The sequence below is a fragment of the Lycorma delicatula genome, chromosome 2 (assembly GCF_047948215.1).
Source record: "Lycorma delicatula isolate Av1 chromosome 2, ASM4794821v1, whole genome shotgun sequence".
Classification (NCBI taxonomy): Eukaryota; Metazoa; Arthropoda; class Insecta; order Hemiptera; family Fulgoridae; genus Lycorma; species Lycorma delicatula.
The window spans coordinates 17,120,256-17,140,236 of record NC_134456.1 but is presented as its reverse complement, the minus strand read 5'-3'; the positions used below and the strand labels follow the sequence as shown (position 1 = coordinate 17,140,236).

The 19,981-nt window shown below is 30.2% G+C and overlaps 1 protein-coding gene across 1 annotated transcript in view; it reads left to right on the top strand.

Annotated features, from left to right (window-relative positions):
- The window catches only part of LOC142320508 (uncharacterized), a 525,465-nt gene that overhangs the window by 470,615 nt on the left and 34,869 nt on the right, over positions 1-19,981 (top strand). Inside the window, exons 22-26 of the mRNA XM_075358371.1 lie at positions 987-1,185; positions 3,422-3,621; positions 8,745-8,844; positions 15,850-16,035; positions 19,566-19,668. Coding sequence (XP_075214486.1) covers positions 987-1,185; positions 3,422-3,621; positions 8,745-8,844; positions 15,850-16,035; positions 19,566-19,668 — 788 coding nt within the window. The remainder of the gene's footprint in view (positions 1-986; positions 1,186-3,421; positions 3,622-8,744; positions 8,845-15,849; positions 16,036-19,565; positions 19,669-19,981) is intronic.

Sequence of the window (19,981 nt, the reverse complement as noted above, 5' to 3'; positions counted from 1 at the left end):
TGTAAACGACTCATACAGTAATACCACTGTACTAAACTTCAAGTTCCTACAATGTCCCCCACAAAAAATTTTAATTTTAAAACGGTGGGGTAAATACCTCCTTGGACAATTTAATTTAAAAATTTAATACATCAGTGTCCCAAATATAAAAATAATTGAGCCAGATTTCAAGTTTAATGTTCAGACAGTCTGAAAATATTATCAAAATACATATGTGTGTATGTATACAAATTCTTCTAGAATTTTCCATGGGTTTTTGTGTCTTGATCAGAGAGGCTCATGAAACATTGAGATTTGCAAAAACGCTCACACCCAAAATTTTGAGCAATCTCCTTACTTTCCTTTATAGCAATAGCTACTGAAACAACTGCATATCTATTGCTAGGGAAGTAAAAATTTGTCAGAGTTCCTTTTGGCAAAGACTGCATATTCATAAATAAAAACACAAAGATAAATTAACATATTTAATTTTTTAAATATATACCATTTATACTTATGTGCACCAGAAAATAATGTGACAGACTACTTTTATATCTTAAAAACTCATTTTCACTGTTTGAGGGAACCAAAAGAGATATTTGTATTGTAAGCAAGAATATATATTTGTAGGTATAATAAATATTTAATAATGATGACAAGTTTACCATTTTATTAAAGCGCCTCAGAACCAACAGTACACAGCTTGATTTTGTTAAAAATGAAATCAATTTAATGAATCTTTCCAAGAGAAATTTTCATCAAATAAAACACCTAGAAATTTTGCTTTGTAGGCAACAGAAACACTATCATTTCTATTAATGGGAATTTTTATCTAAAGATTCACTGATTCTACCATAGTTAAATTTTTGATTGATTTTATTACTATCTTAGTAGCTGAATATAACAGCTGAACTTGTAAAATATATTTGCCAGATTATTTGTTAACTTTTTTTGTGATGTATAGAGTTTGTTTTTGTATAAATATTTTCTTTACCTTTTAAAAATAGGGTAAGGATGGTCGTGATGGTTTTGATGGCATGGCTGGTTTACCAGGAGATAAAGGAGAGCAAGGTTTGAATGGATTTAATGGACATAAGGGAAGACCTGGAATACCTGGAAGACCTGGCGAACTAGGTCCATATGGCCCACCTGGTGCACCTGGGTTAGAAGGAATGGAAGGAGATCCTGGAGAAATGGGCTGGCCAGGTAAATTCTATAGTTTTCTGTATTTTGATTTCTAAAGATTGAAGTAGCTATTTAACTGGTTACTGTTTGAATTATTATGTAACTACTACGTTGTTGGGAAAGTTCTTGGCCTGACAATGGCACAAATATGACCAAATAACTATGATTTTTGTCAAGTATGGCCCTTTAGATAGCATACTTCAAAGTTCCAATGCGTGTGTTTAGTTGTTTGCTAATGGTGATCTGAGTAAGCAAACAAGTTTTGACATTTTCTGAAAAATTAATAAATTTAATTTTGTACTGTTATAAAGTACTTTGTTTTTAAATTTTTGCAAATAGTCAACCAAAACATAGTTAGCTAAACTCTACCTTAGGGTGTTTAGACTTATTTAAACATGATTTCACTGAGTTTTTTCAGTGTAAGATTAGATGAAACATGAATTTATCATTATGTCTCAATGATGGGTAGGAGCAGATGAAAATGTACAAAAGAAAGCAAAAACAGTTCCATCTGCAGGAAGAGTAAAGAACAGGTACATTTTAGTGGTATTCTTGTGGAGTGATGATCGTAGACTATCTGGAAAAAGACAGGATCATCAGTGGGGAATATTATGCTTTACTATTCGACTGATTGAAGGGTGCTGTTCAGACCAAACATCCACATCTGGCCAAAATCAGAGTTAATGCGGCTGCACACGTGTCTTGAGTGGTTGCTGCAAAATTCCACAACCTATGCTTAAATGTTGTTTCACATACGACATATTCACTGGATTTGAATCCCAGCGTTTACTTACTATTCCCAAAAATGAAGAAATTGCTCCCCAGACAAATATTCACTTCAAATGATGAGATCAAAATCTAAGATAACTCTGCTTATTTTGAAGAAAATAATTTTTGTAAATATGCATTCTATTGAATGTATTAAAAAGTTGGAAATTCGTTGGTCTGAATGTATCAAATTACAATGTGACTATGTTGAAAAACTTTTTTTAAATTTCTGAAATATCTTGTGTTTTATTTGTCAGCCCTAGAATTTTCCAAACTGTTATTGTATTTGGAGGAAAGTATGTACATAGTTTATTAGTGATAAAGAGAGTAGATAGAGATTGTCTAAAGGATGAAGGAAGTTTCAAATGTTTAAAGATAAGTTCTTTGCCTAATCCACCAGGTTGGTCTAGTGGTGACGCATCTTCCCAAATCAGCTGATTTGGAAGTCGAGAGTTCCATCATTCAAGTCCTAGTAAAGGCAGTTACTTTTATACAGATTTGAATACTAGTTCGTGGATACCATGTTTTTTGATGGTTGGGTTTCAATTAACCACACATCTCATCTCAGGAATAGTCGAACTGAGACTGTACAAGACTACACTTCATTTACACTCATACGTATCATCCTCAGAAGCAATACCTAAACAGTAATTGCCAGAGGCTAAACAGGAAAAAAGAAGGTTCTTTGCCTACCTTTACAAAAAAAAAACTTGATAAAACAGAAAAATTGTCTGAAACAAGGTAATGCATTCTCATGTATGCTACTTATTGTTGTAAGAAATTTACTAAGAAAGGCAGAAGAAAAAGAAAAAAATTGAAGAGTGATTTATAAAAGTGGTGTTGTTGATAATTAATAATGACAACATGAAATTTGGAGACAGTTGGATGTGGGAAGAGAAATTTTAGAGAAATATTGGATAAGATTTACTGCAGAGAAGTATGTGGTGGTAATCAATACAATCATGATAAAGAATAGACAAACAAGTAATATAAATTACTATATTATCATGTTAGAGTAGAGCAGCTAAATAGGGTTGACAACTTATACTGCCGCTTAAGTGAAAAGGAGACCAGAGGAAAGAAGAAATAATAATGACTGGAGTACATAAATATGTTTATTTTTAAAAAGTGTGGGAATCTAATCTAAGAACTGAACATAGCCCAGAAAAGTAAGTAAATGATATGACAGGCATATTATGTTACAATACTTGTGTGGAGAATTGTAGGTTATAGAAAAAATATACATTAGCAAAAGACAGGATAATGAAATAAAATTTCTAAAGAGTACTAAGGAAATTATAAGGATAGACTTAATAAGAAATGAATGGGTGAAAGAGGTACTCTCACAAGAAAAAATTCTATGATATTTTTTTATGTATGCACTTGTGATTCAGTGTGTATGATATATTTGTAATGAGTATTATTATTTATATGTAAGCGTTTTTGAGAAATAAGATTTACTTAATTGTATTTTTTGCTCACATTATAGGTCTTCCCGGTGAGCAAGGACCTCCAGGACAGCGAGGTTTTCCAGGACCTAAAGGATCAAGAGGTTTTGATGGAGAGCCAGGATATCCAGCACAATATGTTGGAACAAAAGGAGATAGAGGGGAACCAGGTTATCCTGGACTTAAAGGAAAAGATGGTTTAACAGGAGATAGCGGTTTAACTGGTTTCCGTGGACAGAAGGTTCATATGTATTATGTTATATATTTTTTTAATATATTAAAATAAAATATTCCTGATTCAAACTTAGAAAAAAATAATTAAAGTTACTAAAATAAGAGCTTATTTTTTTATTGTTGTAGGTTAAATTTCTTTCAATTATAAAATTTTGAATGTTAAACGTACTATAAAAAATTTTGTTCGGCTTAATTTTTATCAGTAACACCTTATCAATGGATCTGTCTAAACAAATTTCAAATAACTTCTTTAAGATGTCTGAAAATATTCTTCCAAAAAGTTCATAATGCCACTTACCAAAACAGTTGTACAGACATTTACTACATTTTCTCTGTATACTTTAATGAAACAAATATATTCTATACAAACAAATTAGTTAATATTTCAGTAGTTTTAATGAAAATTTTCTTTCTTATACACAATTCTTTTTTATCTTGTTACAAATTAAAAATTATGATACTGTACATATGATAATAGTCTTGTTAAAAATATTTTTTTCATTGTAAAACAACATTTCTATTTCTACTGAGAATTGATACACCAATTTTTTTTTATAAATGATCACAATATTGAAAAAGTAGTTAAAATAATTAAATTATAGATAAATCGCTGCACATAATTGATAACTTATTAAAATTTAAGTTATGGAACAATAACTTGCTTTACTGAGAAAATAAAAGAAAAATGATATATTTTAATGGGTAAATTTTTTAGTTCCTAGAGATTTTTCTTCTATTAAATTAGAAGTACAGCAAAAATGAAAGAAAGTTACAAATTTTATTTTGATGTAAAACTGATATTTTTTTCTTATTGTGATTTGTTAGATGTAACTCCTCAAAGACAAGCTTTTTCTTTCCATAATGCACAGTAAAATGCTAATTATAAATACTGTTTATCATTTATCTCAGTCTAATACACCATTAGAATATCCACCATCCAACCATTAGAATATCAGAATATCCACCATTAGAGTATCAGATTATTACATAATATAGAGTGATTACAAATTAAGTAAATATTTTTTATGATTCATAAACTTTTATATATAAAGAAGCTAACTAATATGATTTTATAGGAAATCTTTTTAAGCTAGTACAACTGTTGTTAACACCAATATTGATTACTGTATCGCATAACAAGCCTGAAAAAATAGCTGCTACTTCTGTGGAGAAAGTTTTTCTATGTTCAAATTAGCTGAAACAAATCTGTTATTATTGTGCAGTGATGTTTCAGAAGAAAGTATGATAAACAACCTCCAACCAACAAGGCAATCCATTAGGAGTAGAAAAACATATTAGAAGACACAGTGTGTCAGGAATAAAAAAGAGTTCTGGGAGATCTCCCTATGTCAGAAGAGCAAATTGATTGTTTTCTTGCCTTGTTCTGACATAGTTTTTGTAAATCAGCTAGTTCAGTCTAGTTTAAAAATACAAATTCTATAGTGGATTGTAAGGAAAATTTTGCAAAAATGATTGAAAATGATGCCTTATAAATTATAACTTCTGGGAATTTTTTGACAAAGGAAATGGTTTTTTCATCACTTAATTTTTAGTGACTAGTTTAGGTTTCATGTTAGTAGAAGGGTCAATAGATACAACATACAAATATGGGGAATAGAAAATTGTTGAAAAAGTGTGTAGTAAATACATGATTCACCTAAATGAATGAGATTTGTGCTATTTCTCTCAAAAAGGTGTACAGACCACATTTTTCATAAGCAAAGAGTAGTTGGAGGAATTCATCTAGAGATGTTAAGTGAATGTCTAACGCCTCAGCTCAAGGAAGACATGGAACCATAGTTTTACGGTCTCCACAACACCCAAAAAGTAAAAAAAAAATATAACAAATAATTTTGCAAACCTCCCAACCACAACCCAGTGAAACCTATTTAAACCATTAGTTGCAACCTTTAGTTGCATTGATAGCAATGGCTATGAACATGCATGTATGAAGTGTACAAACATGAGCAATTTTCGGGTTCCAACTTGATGTGTACGTGCCCCTAGTAATTTGGTCTGCTTGCATAGTATTCGCTATGAAAGTGTCATGTTCGAACACGCATATGGTACTTTTGAACACGTTATGCTTTCACCAGTATAAAAGAGGCATAAGGAATTGTAGAATGTCAGTTTAATTTCAAGTATGAAACGTGCATCTGGTGCCTTTATTTAAGTATCTAACAGCTTAGTTTCACTGAAAATAATTATAATTGAGGTTTTGGTTTTATAGTGTGTAGCCAAACAACGCAACTTTTTTTTTCAGTTAGGTTCTTATGCAAAAGGATAAATTTGTGAAAAAACAAAGTGAGCTATTTACATCCAGAGAATCGATTGGTAAAAAGGCAAGACTGTACAATGACAGTTGTTTAAATTATGGTTTTACCTCACTGGATGGAAAGCCAGTGTGTTGTTTGTGTTCAAGTCCTCTCTGATGAAAGAATAAAGCCATCAAAATTAATTTGATGCTTGGAAACTAGACATCAGGATCATAAAAGTAAACCTTGAATTTTTCGAAAGAAAATTACACACTTTGAGAAATCAAGGTTCTATTTGTAAATTAAACCATACTGATAAAAGTACACTTGAAGTATCTTATCTCACAGTATTAAGAGTAGCTAAGATGTTCAAACTCCATACAGTCACAGGAAACCTCATAGTGCCTGCTGCAATTGGTATGGTCAGTGTTTTAATAGGCATGGAAAAGAAGTAAACAAATGAAAAAAAATGTCACTTTCTAATGACAGAGTATAAGGCGAATGGATGACATGGCTGCCGATGTTCGCAATCAGATAAGTCAGCAAATGAGTTTAAGTGAATTTTTTAGTATTCAGTTTGATGAATCAAAAGATGTAGCAAATATTTCTCAGTTCTTATGTTTTTGTGAGTTATGAATGCAATAGGAACAGAACAATCAAAGAAAATATGTTGTTTTGCAAATCAGTACCAGGTCATGCAACAGGACAATGTTTTTTTGATGTTTTATGAAGCTATTAAAAACTATAACATAGATTGGCCAAAATTTATAGCAGTATGTAGTGTTACTGCAAAGATGATAACAGGAAAGAACAGTGGATTTCTAAAAAAATTAAAATATCATCTTACACCAAGGGTGGAATCAACACACTACTTTCTTCACAGATATGTTTTACCACAAAAAATTTGTTGGGAAATCTCAAACAATTTCTTTGTAAAGCAGTAAAAATGGTTAATTTTTTTAAAGTTGACCATTAGAGAATAAGCTGTCTGTTTCCTAAACTACACAATGAAATAGACAAAAAGAAAAGTGTTAACCTGGATATTGGAATTGTGAGATGAATTATTAATATTTTTTCAGGATAAACAAATACCATTCTCAATGTTTTTACAGAATAATGAGTAAATGTTATTGTTGGCTTACTTAGCTGATGTATTTTCACGTTTAAACGAATTGAATGTGAATTTAGAACATGATAAAAACATTTTATTAATAACAGACAAAGTTCATGCTTTCATTAAGAAGCTTGATATTTAGATTATTTGCGTCAAAGGAAAAATTTTGATATGTTTCCATTCACTTCTGATTATATTGAGAAAGATTTGGGTGAATAAGGAGACACTATTATTCACCACATTTTGGATAGCATGATGATTCATTTGAGCTAGGCAAAAATTCAATTAGCAGAGTATTTCCCGCAAGATAAAAATGATTTCTCAAAGAGATGGTTACTGAATTCACTTAGTGAAAATATTGTTGCACCTGCTTATTTACCAGCTGAGATTAATGACCACCTCATCCAAATGTCTGTCGATAAAACATAACAACTACAATTCTCATCTGAAGATTTAGATACATTTTGCCTTGCTTGTCGAAGTGAATATGGAAATTTAGTCACAGAAGCAGTGAAAATATTAACCCCTTTCACCATGTCTTACCTATGTGAAAAGGGTTTTTAGTCTATGGTTGTGCTAAAAATTAAATATAGGAATCCTCTTTTATCATTTGAAAACAGTCTGCTTTTGTGTGTTTCTGACATAGATCCACATATGGAAGAAACTTTTGAATGGAAAAAGCAAATGCAACTGTCTAATTAATTTATTCTCTTTACATGAGTACTTAAAATTGCAAGTAAAATGTTTGTAATAAATGATTTTTTTTCAGAAAATGATTATTCACTCATTATTCGTAAATTATTTCATTATACGTACATGTAAAGTTGTAGGAAAATTCTGTGTCCCTTCTTTCATATCACCGCGACCCCCAGGTTGAGAAACACTAATCTAGATTAATACCTTCCACGATATTAGATTGGCTGATGAAAACATAGCATTGATATTTTTGCTACCCAGAAGCTCATATGTAACGTCTTGTGATTGTTCTTTGTAGGATTTTATTAAAGACAAAGTTTTTGTCCCTCACCTTTCTGTTGATGCTGATAAACTTAATTTCACAAACACTGTTGCTAGTCTTGAGTAGGATATACTTTCACATGTTTGGGATGATTTAGACTATTATGTTTATATCTATCTGCAATTCAAGGTGCACACATCACCACTTATATAAAATAAAAAAAATTTTTTTTGGTAAAACTGTATGAGTAATAATCTCCAAATTTAAAAAGTAAATTTTTTACAAACCACCCAAAATGTCTATTTCATTGGTAATCATGCTGTACATTTTTTGATACTACCTCAATATGTATTATATACTCATATAATACAGAGAAAAGATACATTTTTCATTTTTTGAGTGTTGAAAGTAATTTTTTGTTAAATAAACATATTATGTAAGTTTGTGCTTTTTATGTTTGCTGTCACACAAAATTTATTTGCATGTAAAATTTTCATACTACTTCAACTTTCTGAAGAAAATTTTTTCCCAAAAGGATAAATGTAAAAAGCTGTCGCTTCAGGATTTTCCTTAGATGTCAGCTAGTATTTAATTACTTAAAGAAAATTTCAATCCTTTAAGTAACCGAACTATTTAAAAACCTCCTGTAAGTGCACAAATATAGAGATGTTATAAATTTTATGTATTTATTTTTTAATAAATTAATACATTTTAAGTAACATTTTAATTAACATTTTTTTATACATTTTTATTAATGTACTTATGTTTTTATTTTTTTAATCTTTCTAATGATTTAATTTCAGGGTAAAATGGGTCAAGAAGGATTTGCTGGTATTGAAGGTAGTCAAGGAGCTCCAGGTTTCCCAGGTCCTGTTGGTGATATTGGTCCTCAGGGAATGGCAGGTAATTTATTAGTTGATATTTATTTCATACTATATAATTTATTTGCAGCTACATTAGCTCATAGTGACTATTTACCTAGGATCTCTCTTAATTATTTTTGTCAATTAGTTGTTAAACATACTAGTTCTACAAATTATTTCTATCATTTTTGTTTTGAAAATTCATCAGTTTATTATCCCATCCATCAGCTAGCATTCATTTTTTATTTATTTTACTTTTTTATAAATGTTTACATACTGTAGCTCTTCTTACAATATGACACTACAAATGCAATAATTAATTTCTTCTCTGCTTTTTTTTTTTGAATAACAAACAAAATAAATATTTAATATAGTAATTAATATACAGATGTTATCACAAAGTTCTCACAGGACTTCCATAACCTATTCTACTTGTGAAAATAATGTAAAAACTTCAGATAAACATATGTCCTAAAATGCTTCATTTGCAATTTACAACTAGTGAAAAAGTTTGCTCAGATTTCAGCTACCCTTTTTTTTCAGCTACTGGTAAAATGAGGTTGTACTGAAATTTTTAGGATGTTAATTAAATGGCAAAATTAGTGATTTCTTATGGCTTTTGACTTGAAAAATTGAATAAAAAATTTCCCAGAACCTTATCTGTGGTAGTTTTTTTAAAAATTGGTGTGTAGGCAAATTGGGGTAAAAAATCCTGTTTTTTATGGTTGATGTAAGATAACTTTGTTAAATGGATAATAAATGCATAAAACTTTCAGATACAAAAAACAAAACTTGCAGAGAATTTAATTCTGAACAAAATAGTTTAAGATAAGATGAATAAAACAAAGAAAAGTTAGAAAAATTTGAATTTTATTTAGAAACAGTATACTAGACAAAAATGCAATATACATATGTACCAGTTTGTAATAAATGTTAAAAATAAATGTTCAACCCGCAATTTTCAACTCATTTCTTGGCATACTTCTGTACTACTCTTGATGCTCTTTTTAGTACTTCAGGGCTGTTCTTAAGTTGTTCAGCTGCACCCACAATGCGGACAATTAATTCATCATTAGAATATATTTTTGTTTTGTATACAATACATTTTTCATCCATCCTCAGATGCAAAAATCTAAAGGTGATCAGACAATCTTGGTAGCCAGTTATGTGACCCTCCACAACCGAGCCATTTCTGAGGGAAATAATGAATTAAGTAATTGGACACGGCACAAGAGAAGTGGGGAGGCGCATAATTGTGTTGGAAGTATACTTTGCGTCTCAGTGCTAGAGGAACATCTTCAAATAGCTGGATCAATTGCAGAACTCCAAGCCAAATGGGCTGTCTCCTGGGTGTAGATGTTAAACTGGCTGTTTATGATAAGTATAAAATTCGTTTTGTTTAAACATCCTCAAAATCATCAAATGCGAAACTCTAATCCACATGGAAAGATGTTGTGTACTGATGCCCGGACTGCTCTAAACTGCATTAATAATAATTTCATTAATAACATCATATTGGACAGATCATTCATAGCTGGCATGAATGCTAGGTAGTGAACTTGTTTCCCGAAGATTGCAAAACATCATGCAAATTGTTTTGGGATCTAGATTCCCGCTGTTCGGAATACGCACTTCATATTCTACTGCACCAGCTGTAGTATTACCATTACACACATCCAACATGAATACCATATAAGCATTTCCTCTGTTACAAATTTGTAAATAAGTACGGTATTACTTCAATGGCAAATAGATCACATTCAAATAAAAATTCACAGAAAATTTTCACTAAGAACAGCACAGTTCACAGTACCCAATGTACTTAATGTACCTCACAGAATGATTTAAACACTAATACAGTATTACGCATTGTTGAACAACTGTTATTTTATTGCCAACTTTGAAATAATAATATTTCAAATAATTTACTGTCATTAATAAAAAAATTATTATTTAAGTAATTTTTATTTATCTATTTTTTTGCTATTGTAATTTCCAGTCTTTTTTTAATTTTTTAACAGCAATATTTAACAGTAAATTTTGTTTTTACAAATTTTTGACATCACCAAAAAAAGAATTTCGTTTTTGTTTAAATTAAATAAGTACTTTTCTGACAAATATATTAATGTATTGTTTCTAAATAACATTCAAATCTTTCTAAGGTTTCTGTGTGTTTTTCTACTTATACTTGGCCCAGCCAATGTACGAGCTTGTGATGTCATGAGCAGACTGCATACTACCACTAGGCCTGAAAACATCAACTCTGTGTATCACATCAAAGTATTACTATCATATTGTACATGATAATAACAATGATATTTACATTTACTAATTATAAACAATATGTAATTAATTCTTTTAAAACCTTTATCTGTACTAAATTATTAATTTTTAATAATAAACAAAAGCTTACTTGAATTTTCTTCATGTACCTAATTCAAACTTCTAGCAAGTTCACCATCCTAGCTAAACGAATCACTATCACTGTCACTTTTATTTTCACTTTCACTATCAGAGTCTAAACATATAATATAACGTTCTGCCATTTCATCTATCAGTGGTTCCAGTTTTTCATACTCTTTTTCAATATTTTTTACTTTTTCACAATAAGGTTTTCAGTCATCATCATTCATGGAATTAGTTTTCTTACGTAGTTAATTTTTCAACATTTGTGAAAGAAAAGTGTTATGACGCCACATGTCATTTTACGGCTACATTTCATCCAAATAAACAATTGTAGCATTGCTTTGTTTGTACTTAGCCATTGTCTGCAAATATTCAATTCTCTTCCACCTGATATCGGAAAGCAGATTTCTTAATTAAAGGTTTTCTGTTATTTTCAGTTTTATGCCATTTGAAACCTAACTCTTTTAAAATAACAACTAAAGTTGATTGATTGCCTTTAAAATCAATAGATGAACTGAAGTTCTTACCTTATTTTTTTAAAGTAGGTAATTCATTTTTCTTTGAATGAAATTCATTAACTGTTCTTTTAACTACACCTAAATCAAAACTGTCCAGTCCACTGGCAGGTTTCGAACATCATTTATACTTTTTCGGCATGCTGAAAGAACACGATTGGAATGTTGATTGAAGAGTCATGTCTTTTTTCTCTTCTGAGTTTTTGAACCTGTGTTCTTGATACCCCACAAGCAGCAGCAGTTCTTTCTTTGCATTTTTGAATACTAGTTATATGTTTATTGTCAATTAATTTACCGACTTTTAGAACTTCTTTTTTCATAAAATCATAAACATTGATAATTTCATGTGCTTGACTCCTAAGTTTTTTCTTAACTACAGACTTAAATTCTGTCGTAACAAACCACACCAATAACACACGAACAAAAATAAAACAAAAAATTATATATTACAAAAAATTTATGAAAAACAATGAGTAATTATAAAATGACCACACAAAAATGCTATCCAAATACCTTCACTGAACACATTATAAAATGGACTAAAGTTTATTTCTTTATACACACATTGTGTACTACGAATGACGAATCTAAGTATAGTCGTGATGAAAGACATAATTTCTAACTGCACGCAAAAATTTTTATAGGCCTATACATAATACCAATCAGAGCATTAGTCATTGGTTAAGGAATTGTTATTGTTTACAAGATTGAGTCATTAAGTATTTTTGTAATGTAATCAACTCAAGTGGAAAAAATTGAACACACAACATAAATGTATTTTCAGACACCCATATTGTTTAAAACTTGAAAAATGAAATAAAAATAATAATTACATGCAAAAATAATGTTTTGGAAAACAATAATATAATGAGCCGACAGCACATGCTCGTAGATTTGCTCGGGCAACTATATCTTACACAATTTTGTTCAGAATTAAATTACCTACAAGTTTTGTTGAAAGTTTTATGCCTTTATTATCCATCTTACAAAGTTATTGTATGTCAAACATAAAAAACAGAGATTTTTACCCCAATTTACTGATTTTCAAAAAACAGCCATAGATATAGTCCTGGGATGTACTTTATTAAATTTTTAAGTTAAAATCCATAAGAAATCATTAATTTTGCCCTTTAATTAACGTCCTTATTAAATTAACCTCATTTCACAAGGATAGCTGAAATCCGAATGAAATCTTTCACTAGCTGAAACTCACAAACAAAGCAATTTAGGACATATGTTTATATAATTTTTTTCCATTATTTTAATGAGAAAAATAGGTTATGAAAGTACCAGGAGAACTTTGTGATACATTCTATATAAACTATAATAAAAACTCCAAGCTAAAGATTTGTTATTAAGCTATCATCTTATTTAATTTTTCTTTTAATTTACTTCAAGTTATTGATTTTGTTTCTACATATTCTCCAATATTGAAATGATATTTGCTTCGGTTTAAAATTATAATATAATATTCTTCTATCATGTTTTGACCTTTTTTGTTATTAATAAAAATCAGATTTCTTAAACTCTTCTTCATGTTAAGTCACTATTTTCCTGCATACATTAGTATATAAATTTTCTCATAATGAAATTCCCTAAAAATTTTATTTGTTTAATGTCAATTTAACCAATTTATTGTATGCCAACCTAAAAAAATTATGCTTTCTTACACAAATTTTTTTTTCTGCTTCACAACAATTTTCTCAAAAATTACAAGTGATACAATTCTCTAACTTATTCTATTTCATTCTCCTGGTTAAAAATCATTTAAAACCATAAACTCTATCCCATAATTTAAGTTCAAGAAATTGTAATATGACTTCATTTTACCCATAGAACAGAAATCAGGGCAAAATTTTTTGCTAGCTCTGACTCAAAAATGAAGCGTTTAAGGACTTATGTTTATAACTACATTTTTTTTGTATTTACCTGTAAAACACATCCTGAAATTCTTTTTGATTCTTCATGAGACACCATGTATATATATATATCACATTACTATTATTTCTCTTACTATTATTACTTTTCTATTTCTAAACTAAACTATTTCTTTACTATTATTATTAGTTATTGCTCACATACTGTCATTACTATGATACCTGCTTTATCAGATAGATCCTTTTCAAAAAAACTTTACAACCGAGGTGTCCAGTTATTTAGTTATTATATTAACCCCATCCATGAGCTCTTAATTGGTTTTATAGTTAGCCAGAGAATGCATCTTTATAAAAAGATTGCAGCCACTCAGTGCATCCATAAGTTCATCTCTCTTAAGTTCATTTAAAGTTTAAGTGGGAGATGGTAATCTCACTTGAACTGCTCAAATAAATACTTTGTGAAACCTATAGGTTGTGCCCATACATTTTCGTCCCAAAGAAAACTTTCTTCTATGAAAATTTTTCATTTGTTCAAATTGAGTTCAGTCTTATTACTCTAAGATAGTTATTACCCTATGATAGTTCATTTATTAATGTACAAGGCTTTTTTTTAAAAGTAAAGTCTGGTTTGAACTTGCCGCCTATTTACACTATTTAAACAAATGGTGCTTGCGTAGCTCAGTTACTTCAATCCATAATCAGCTGTTATAAACAATAGTTTAGTCATTTTGTTGTTAGTTGCATATATTAAATTCATCCATTTATAATGAGAAATACAGTTCATGATTTCACCAAGTGTGAAGCACAAGGAATAATCTGATTTTTGATGTAAAAAAAAAACTCTCAAACTGATTCATAGGCAAATTTGCATTGTTTGTTGGCTGAATATTATTTTTTGCTAGAGTAAGATATTGGTGCCATTCATTTCAAGAAGGATGAATGAACGTTCATCATAAAGGACACAGAGGCTGACTGTTGGTGATAACGAATGATTTGATTGAAAAAGTTGACAAAAATTTTGAGAAAACCGGCGCTTCATTTATCACAATTATCTTTGTTGTTGCAGATGTTTCAGCAACATTGATTAATGAAATTTTTACTGAAAAATTGGGCTATAAATAATTGTACACTAGATGGGTAGTATATATGTTAGCCAACACACAATGAAAAAATGTCTTGCTACATAGCATGAATTTTTGCAGCGTTATGAAAATGAAGATAATTAATTGTTTGATCACATTATTACTGGAGATGATACCTAGATATCTTATTTGAACATTGACACAGAACAGCAGTCAGTGTAATGGCAGCATTCACCATCTCCTAGACCGAAGAGGTTCAAATACGAATCCTTCAGTTAAGAAGCTTATGGCTACTGCTTCTTGGGATAAATCAGTAAAGTGATTTGAAAACTTTTGTTGGAAAAACCTTCAATCTTACAACTTCAACTTCAACTTACCTCCCAGCAATTATTTTTTTTTACTTTTAAATCATTTTTTGGAACCGGAAAGCCATATTACTTGTTGATTTTCTCCATGAATGTCACTCTGTGAGTGCTGCATACTAGCCAGCTCCTGGACAAACTGAAAGCCATCAACCAATCAGAGATGTGATTCTTCTTTATAACAATCCCAGGTCTCACAGCCATTAGCACTCAGGATAAACTGGATAAATTTTACTGAACTACCTCATACAGTTTTGATTTATCCCCCTGCAATTTTTTTTGTTTGGTCCTCCGGATGAGGCACTGAGAGGGCATTGATTCCAGAGTGACAACAAAGTAGAGAAGTTTGTGTTCATTTGGTGACATGTCCTCAAACTTTTTATGAAGAAGGGATCCACAGGTTTCCCACATGCTGGGAAAAATCCATAGAACTTCAGGGAAACTAAATAGAAAAACTATAACTGTGTTTTTATTTTTATTCTGTGTTAATTAATGTTAAAAACAAAAATTCAGTTTATATTTGATTAACTCTCATAAATTAAATTTTCTCCTTATTAAAAAATTGTTTAATTCTGATTTTTTTTTTGTTTTTGTTTTTTTTTATTTTATAAATACATATTACAATGTAATTTATTTTAAACTAAAAGTACAGTATAACTATTTTTAAACAGTATGTGTATTCGAAGACAAATTAAATTCTCTGGAATTATGTTCTCTGAAGTATTAATATAATGTAATTTAGTTTAATTAAATGTAAAGATTTTTAATAAATTGTATTTTAACATATAATTCTTTTTACTTAGGATTACCGGGAATTGATGCTGAAAGAGGAGAACCGGGTCTTAATGGTCTTGATGGAAGACCTGGAATTAGAGGATGGCCTGGTCAAAAAGGTGCACCTGGAGAATATGGAGATGAAGGACCGCCTGGTTCACCTGGTTTACCAGGAGTTAGCCCTAGAGGATATAAAGGAATGAGAGGACTTCCAGGTAATCTTACTTCATTTTATTTATAAGAAATAATATTTCAAAATAATATTATTTTGAAAGTATTCCTAGTTGCTATGTTAGTGGTTGCTTAACGCATTTGTATCATTTGCTTCATCATTTGCATCGTTTATATCATTTGTTTAATATCCAGACAACACAAAAACATCCTCTGATTATAAATGTGCATTATATCCTATAGTGTTCTTTTTTAAATCCCTTGATATTATGAGATATTCTAGGATGTTTAGCCCCAGTGATATGCTTGGGCTATACCTACAGAATGTGTAAAGCATCCTATAGGACATTCTTGGGATATGATTTTTATACTCCTTTTGACATTCTAAAAATCACCTGTTGGGATCTAGCTAGGATACCCTTAGCATATCCTCAGAATAAAACATTTGTACTCCACAGACTATCCATAGAACATTAAACACTTAATGTAAAACACAAATAAACATTATTAATGAGTTCCAATGTAATGCTGATGTCTGTGGCAGTGCAAAAGGAAAAAGAGGAAGTAATTCACATCCAAGACATAAAGAAAAAAAAAACAGTTTTATAGAAATTTACTTACAAAAGAAGCAGTTGTTTATGAGTATTTTGACAAAATATAAAAACTGATAGATTAATTTGAAAATATATATTGAAAACATTACTGAAGTCTAAAAAAATGTGATATTGAGGTCAATTTTTATACAAAAGCAAACAAGGTTTTGGAATCAACATCAGTATTATTTGTGATTCTTAGGAACTTCAAATGCTCTTTTCTCGAAAACACTTCTTCTGTACTGATGGAGGTTCTCAGTACCTACCCAGTTATCTAATAGTTATAGTTCTGAGTTTTAAATGTTCGAAATATCGTCTTCATATTATAGATTTAAGTAATAAAACAATATTTACAATTTTTCTGTTATACAATAAAGATGTTAAAAAATTTAGAGATAAAATCAATATTTTTATTTAAGTAGCTGTAACAGTAAAAATTTATTATTTTAATTTTGTTCTAGTCTACTTTTTGCGCTGATTATAAAACTGCTTAATTTTATAATTTTAAATAATTTCTTCAGTAATTATTATTTTCAGTTATCTACTGCTACGTTCAGTGATACCACAACTTTGAACAGTTCTCCTTACTTTTGCATTGATTAAAAAACTGTCAATTTTTTTTTTACTTAATAAATGTGTACAATTACATACACAAAATTTTATTTATTTAGTTTTGCTGGTTTTTAATTTTTTTTTGAAAATTACCTGTTTATGAGACTTTTTTCTTCTTTTTCCTGTTTAGCCTCCGGTAATTACTGTTCAGATAATACTTCAGAGGATGATATGTATGAATGTAAATGTAATGTAGTCTTGTACAGTCTCAGTTCGACCATTCCTGAGATGTGTGGTTAATTGAAACCCAACCACCAAACAACACCGGTATACAAGATCTAATATTCAAATCTGTGTAAAAGTAACTGACTTTACTAGGACTTGAACGCTGGAACGCTTTGGACTTCCAAATCAGCTGATTTGGGAAGACGCATTCACCACTAAATCAACCCAGTGGGTTTAATTTATGAGACCTACAAGACAGAAACCCCACTTTAATATTTAATGGGGTTTAAATACCCTTATAAGTGTAATAAATATTTGCATACTTACATGCATCCCTTATATCATAATGCACATTCACTTGATCAGGATGAAATCAAATATGTTTAATAATCTTAGACATCTAGGAGAAATGATTTTGTTTCCTACTCATCTTTAAATAGTGATTTAAAATTTAAATAACCTAGATGCTGTAGGACATTACTTATCATCCATTATATTCTTGATGTTATTTTTCACAACTGAAGTTAGTATTAAATAGCAAAAAATTAATAAATAAATGTATCTTTATTTTATTAAAGTTTTACTTAAATTCCTTTAATTTTTAAAACAAATTACATCACATTCTTTATTATGCGGAATAAAAATAAGATTTTGACATAATAAACTAATAATTAACTGAGAACAACATTTGTAAGAAACTATGAATGATTGGTTACAATTTATTCTTGAACTCTTACAATTATAAGAACCTACATATGACATATACAAAGTGGCACAGGGGAACTATTTATCAGAATGAATGATTTTATATATAAAATATATATAAGGGGGGGGACATTCCATCCAGTATCCTGGAAAATGGGTGTCAAGCCACGCACAGACAGGACTTGTGAAATGAGGCAGGGTTCCATCTTGCATAAAGATTAGGTCATTGTAATTGTCCAATGTGAATATAATACTATGAATTTAATTTTAAAGCATATCAAGGTACCATTCTGCATTCTTTGTGTCTTGAATGAGATATGGACCCACAACTTTTGTGGATGTCATGTTGCACCACATTATGACATTTGGGTGATGTTGGGGCTTCTTTCAACAACCACCCCCGGATCCTCTTTGCCCAATAATAACAATTGTCTCCCAACATGAAACATGGCTTCATCTGACCACAGAATATTACTGAAAATATTGGACCAGTCTTTCATACCAAGCAAGCATCATCTCTCCAACCAATGATCACAGTCTTCCAGCAATAATTCCTGGTAGTAATGTGGTTGTCATGGATGAAAATTCAACTCTATCTTCAGAACAGCTTGGATTGTGTGTCGCATTAAACAACTTTTGTGAGATGCCTGTCTTTATGATTTGCTGCGCGTCTTCTAACATCTGATACAGAATCTGTGTCCATTAGCTTCAAGTAGCAATTCCTTATGGTCTTTGCATCTACCAAGGCACTCCTTTCACACTTTGCCACCATCTCTGTTCTTGTACCACCAACCACCATTCTTCATACCAGGATGCCAGCTGAGCCTCTGCTCACGCAAGGTTAGACGTTGTGCCATGGTCCGCCACTGATACCTGCAATGACATTATTGAGATATCATGTAATAAATTCTACCATTGTAAGGAACAAAATGCTTTTTGTTTCATGAAAATTGGTTAAGTATTAAAAAAGTTATAAACAATTTTCAATGGAAGTTAATTCCTGCCCACCCCCTTTGGTATAAAACTAGGTAGAATGGTAGAATGTAATACTAGTGGTCAAATTTCGGGAATGTAAGGATGAAGTTCTATGGTGAATACTCCTAGAAAATTGATGTCTTAGTAAACTGTTAATTTATACAAAGTTCTAAATATACTTTTTTCCTTCTCAAAAAAAAGAATGACCTGTAAAATCTGGTTTTTAAATAATCAAACTTTATTATTAAAAAGAATCTTGCTCAGTTTTGAGAGCAGAATAAGGAAGGGTAGCAAAATTTCATCACTCAATTTACATTGCTGATGGTATGAAAATTAGTGGTAATAAATAGAGTAGATGTGGATTATCGTTTGATATTATATATGCTCACTTTAGATTTTGCTTCCTATGTGCGTTTATTTAAACATTAATATTTTTTAGTAATGTTATAATGAATATTAACAATATTAAAACATTTTAATCAAATTATTTATGAAGAAAATATTTTTTTGTTTTTTTAATTTAGGAATTGGAACCCCTGGACGACCTGGATCTGATGGACTACCTGGTAATGATGGTAGAATTGGTTTACCTGGAGTAAAAGGTGTCAGGGGATATTCAATCAATGGGTGAATATTTTCTGTTTATTTACATCTATTATAGTATTTTTATAATTATTATTTTTTTTTTTGTTATTGGGCATCGATTACCAAGATCATTAACCCTTGCCAATTCTCAAAACAAAAAGTATGAATAAACGATAGCATTTAATGAAAAGCATGAAGTAGCTAAAAAAATGAAACGTATACACACGTTGATAAAAGTTCATACACCCGAATGGGATGCAAAAAACTAAAAATAAAACAAAGAAAAGGAAAATCTAACTATCCTCTCTTGACATAGAATATGTGTTAAAGACATGCCTCCGAAAATGAAATTCAA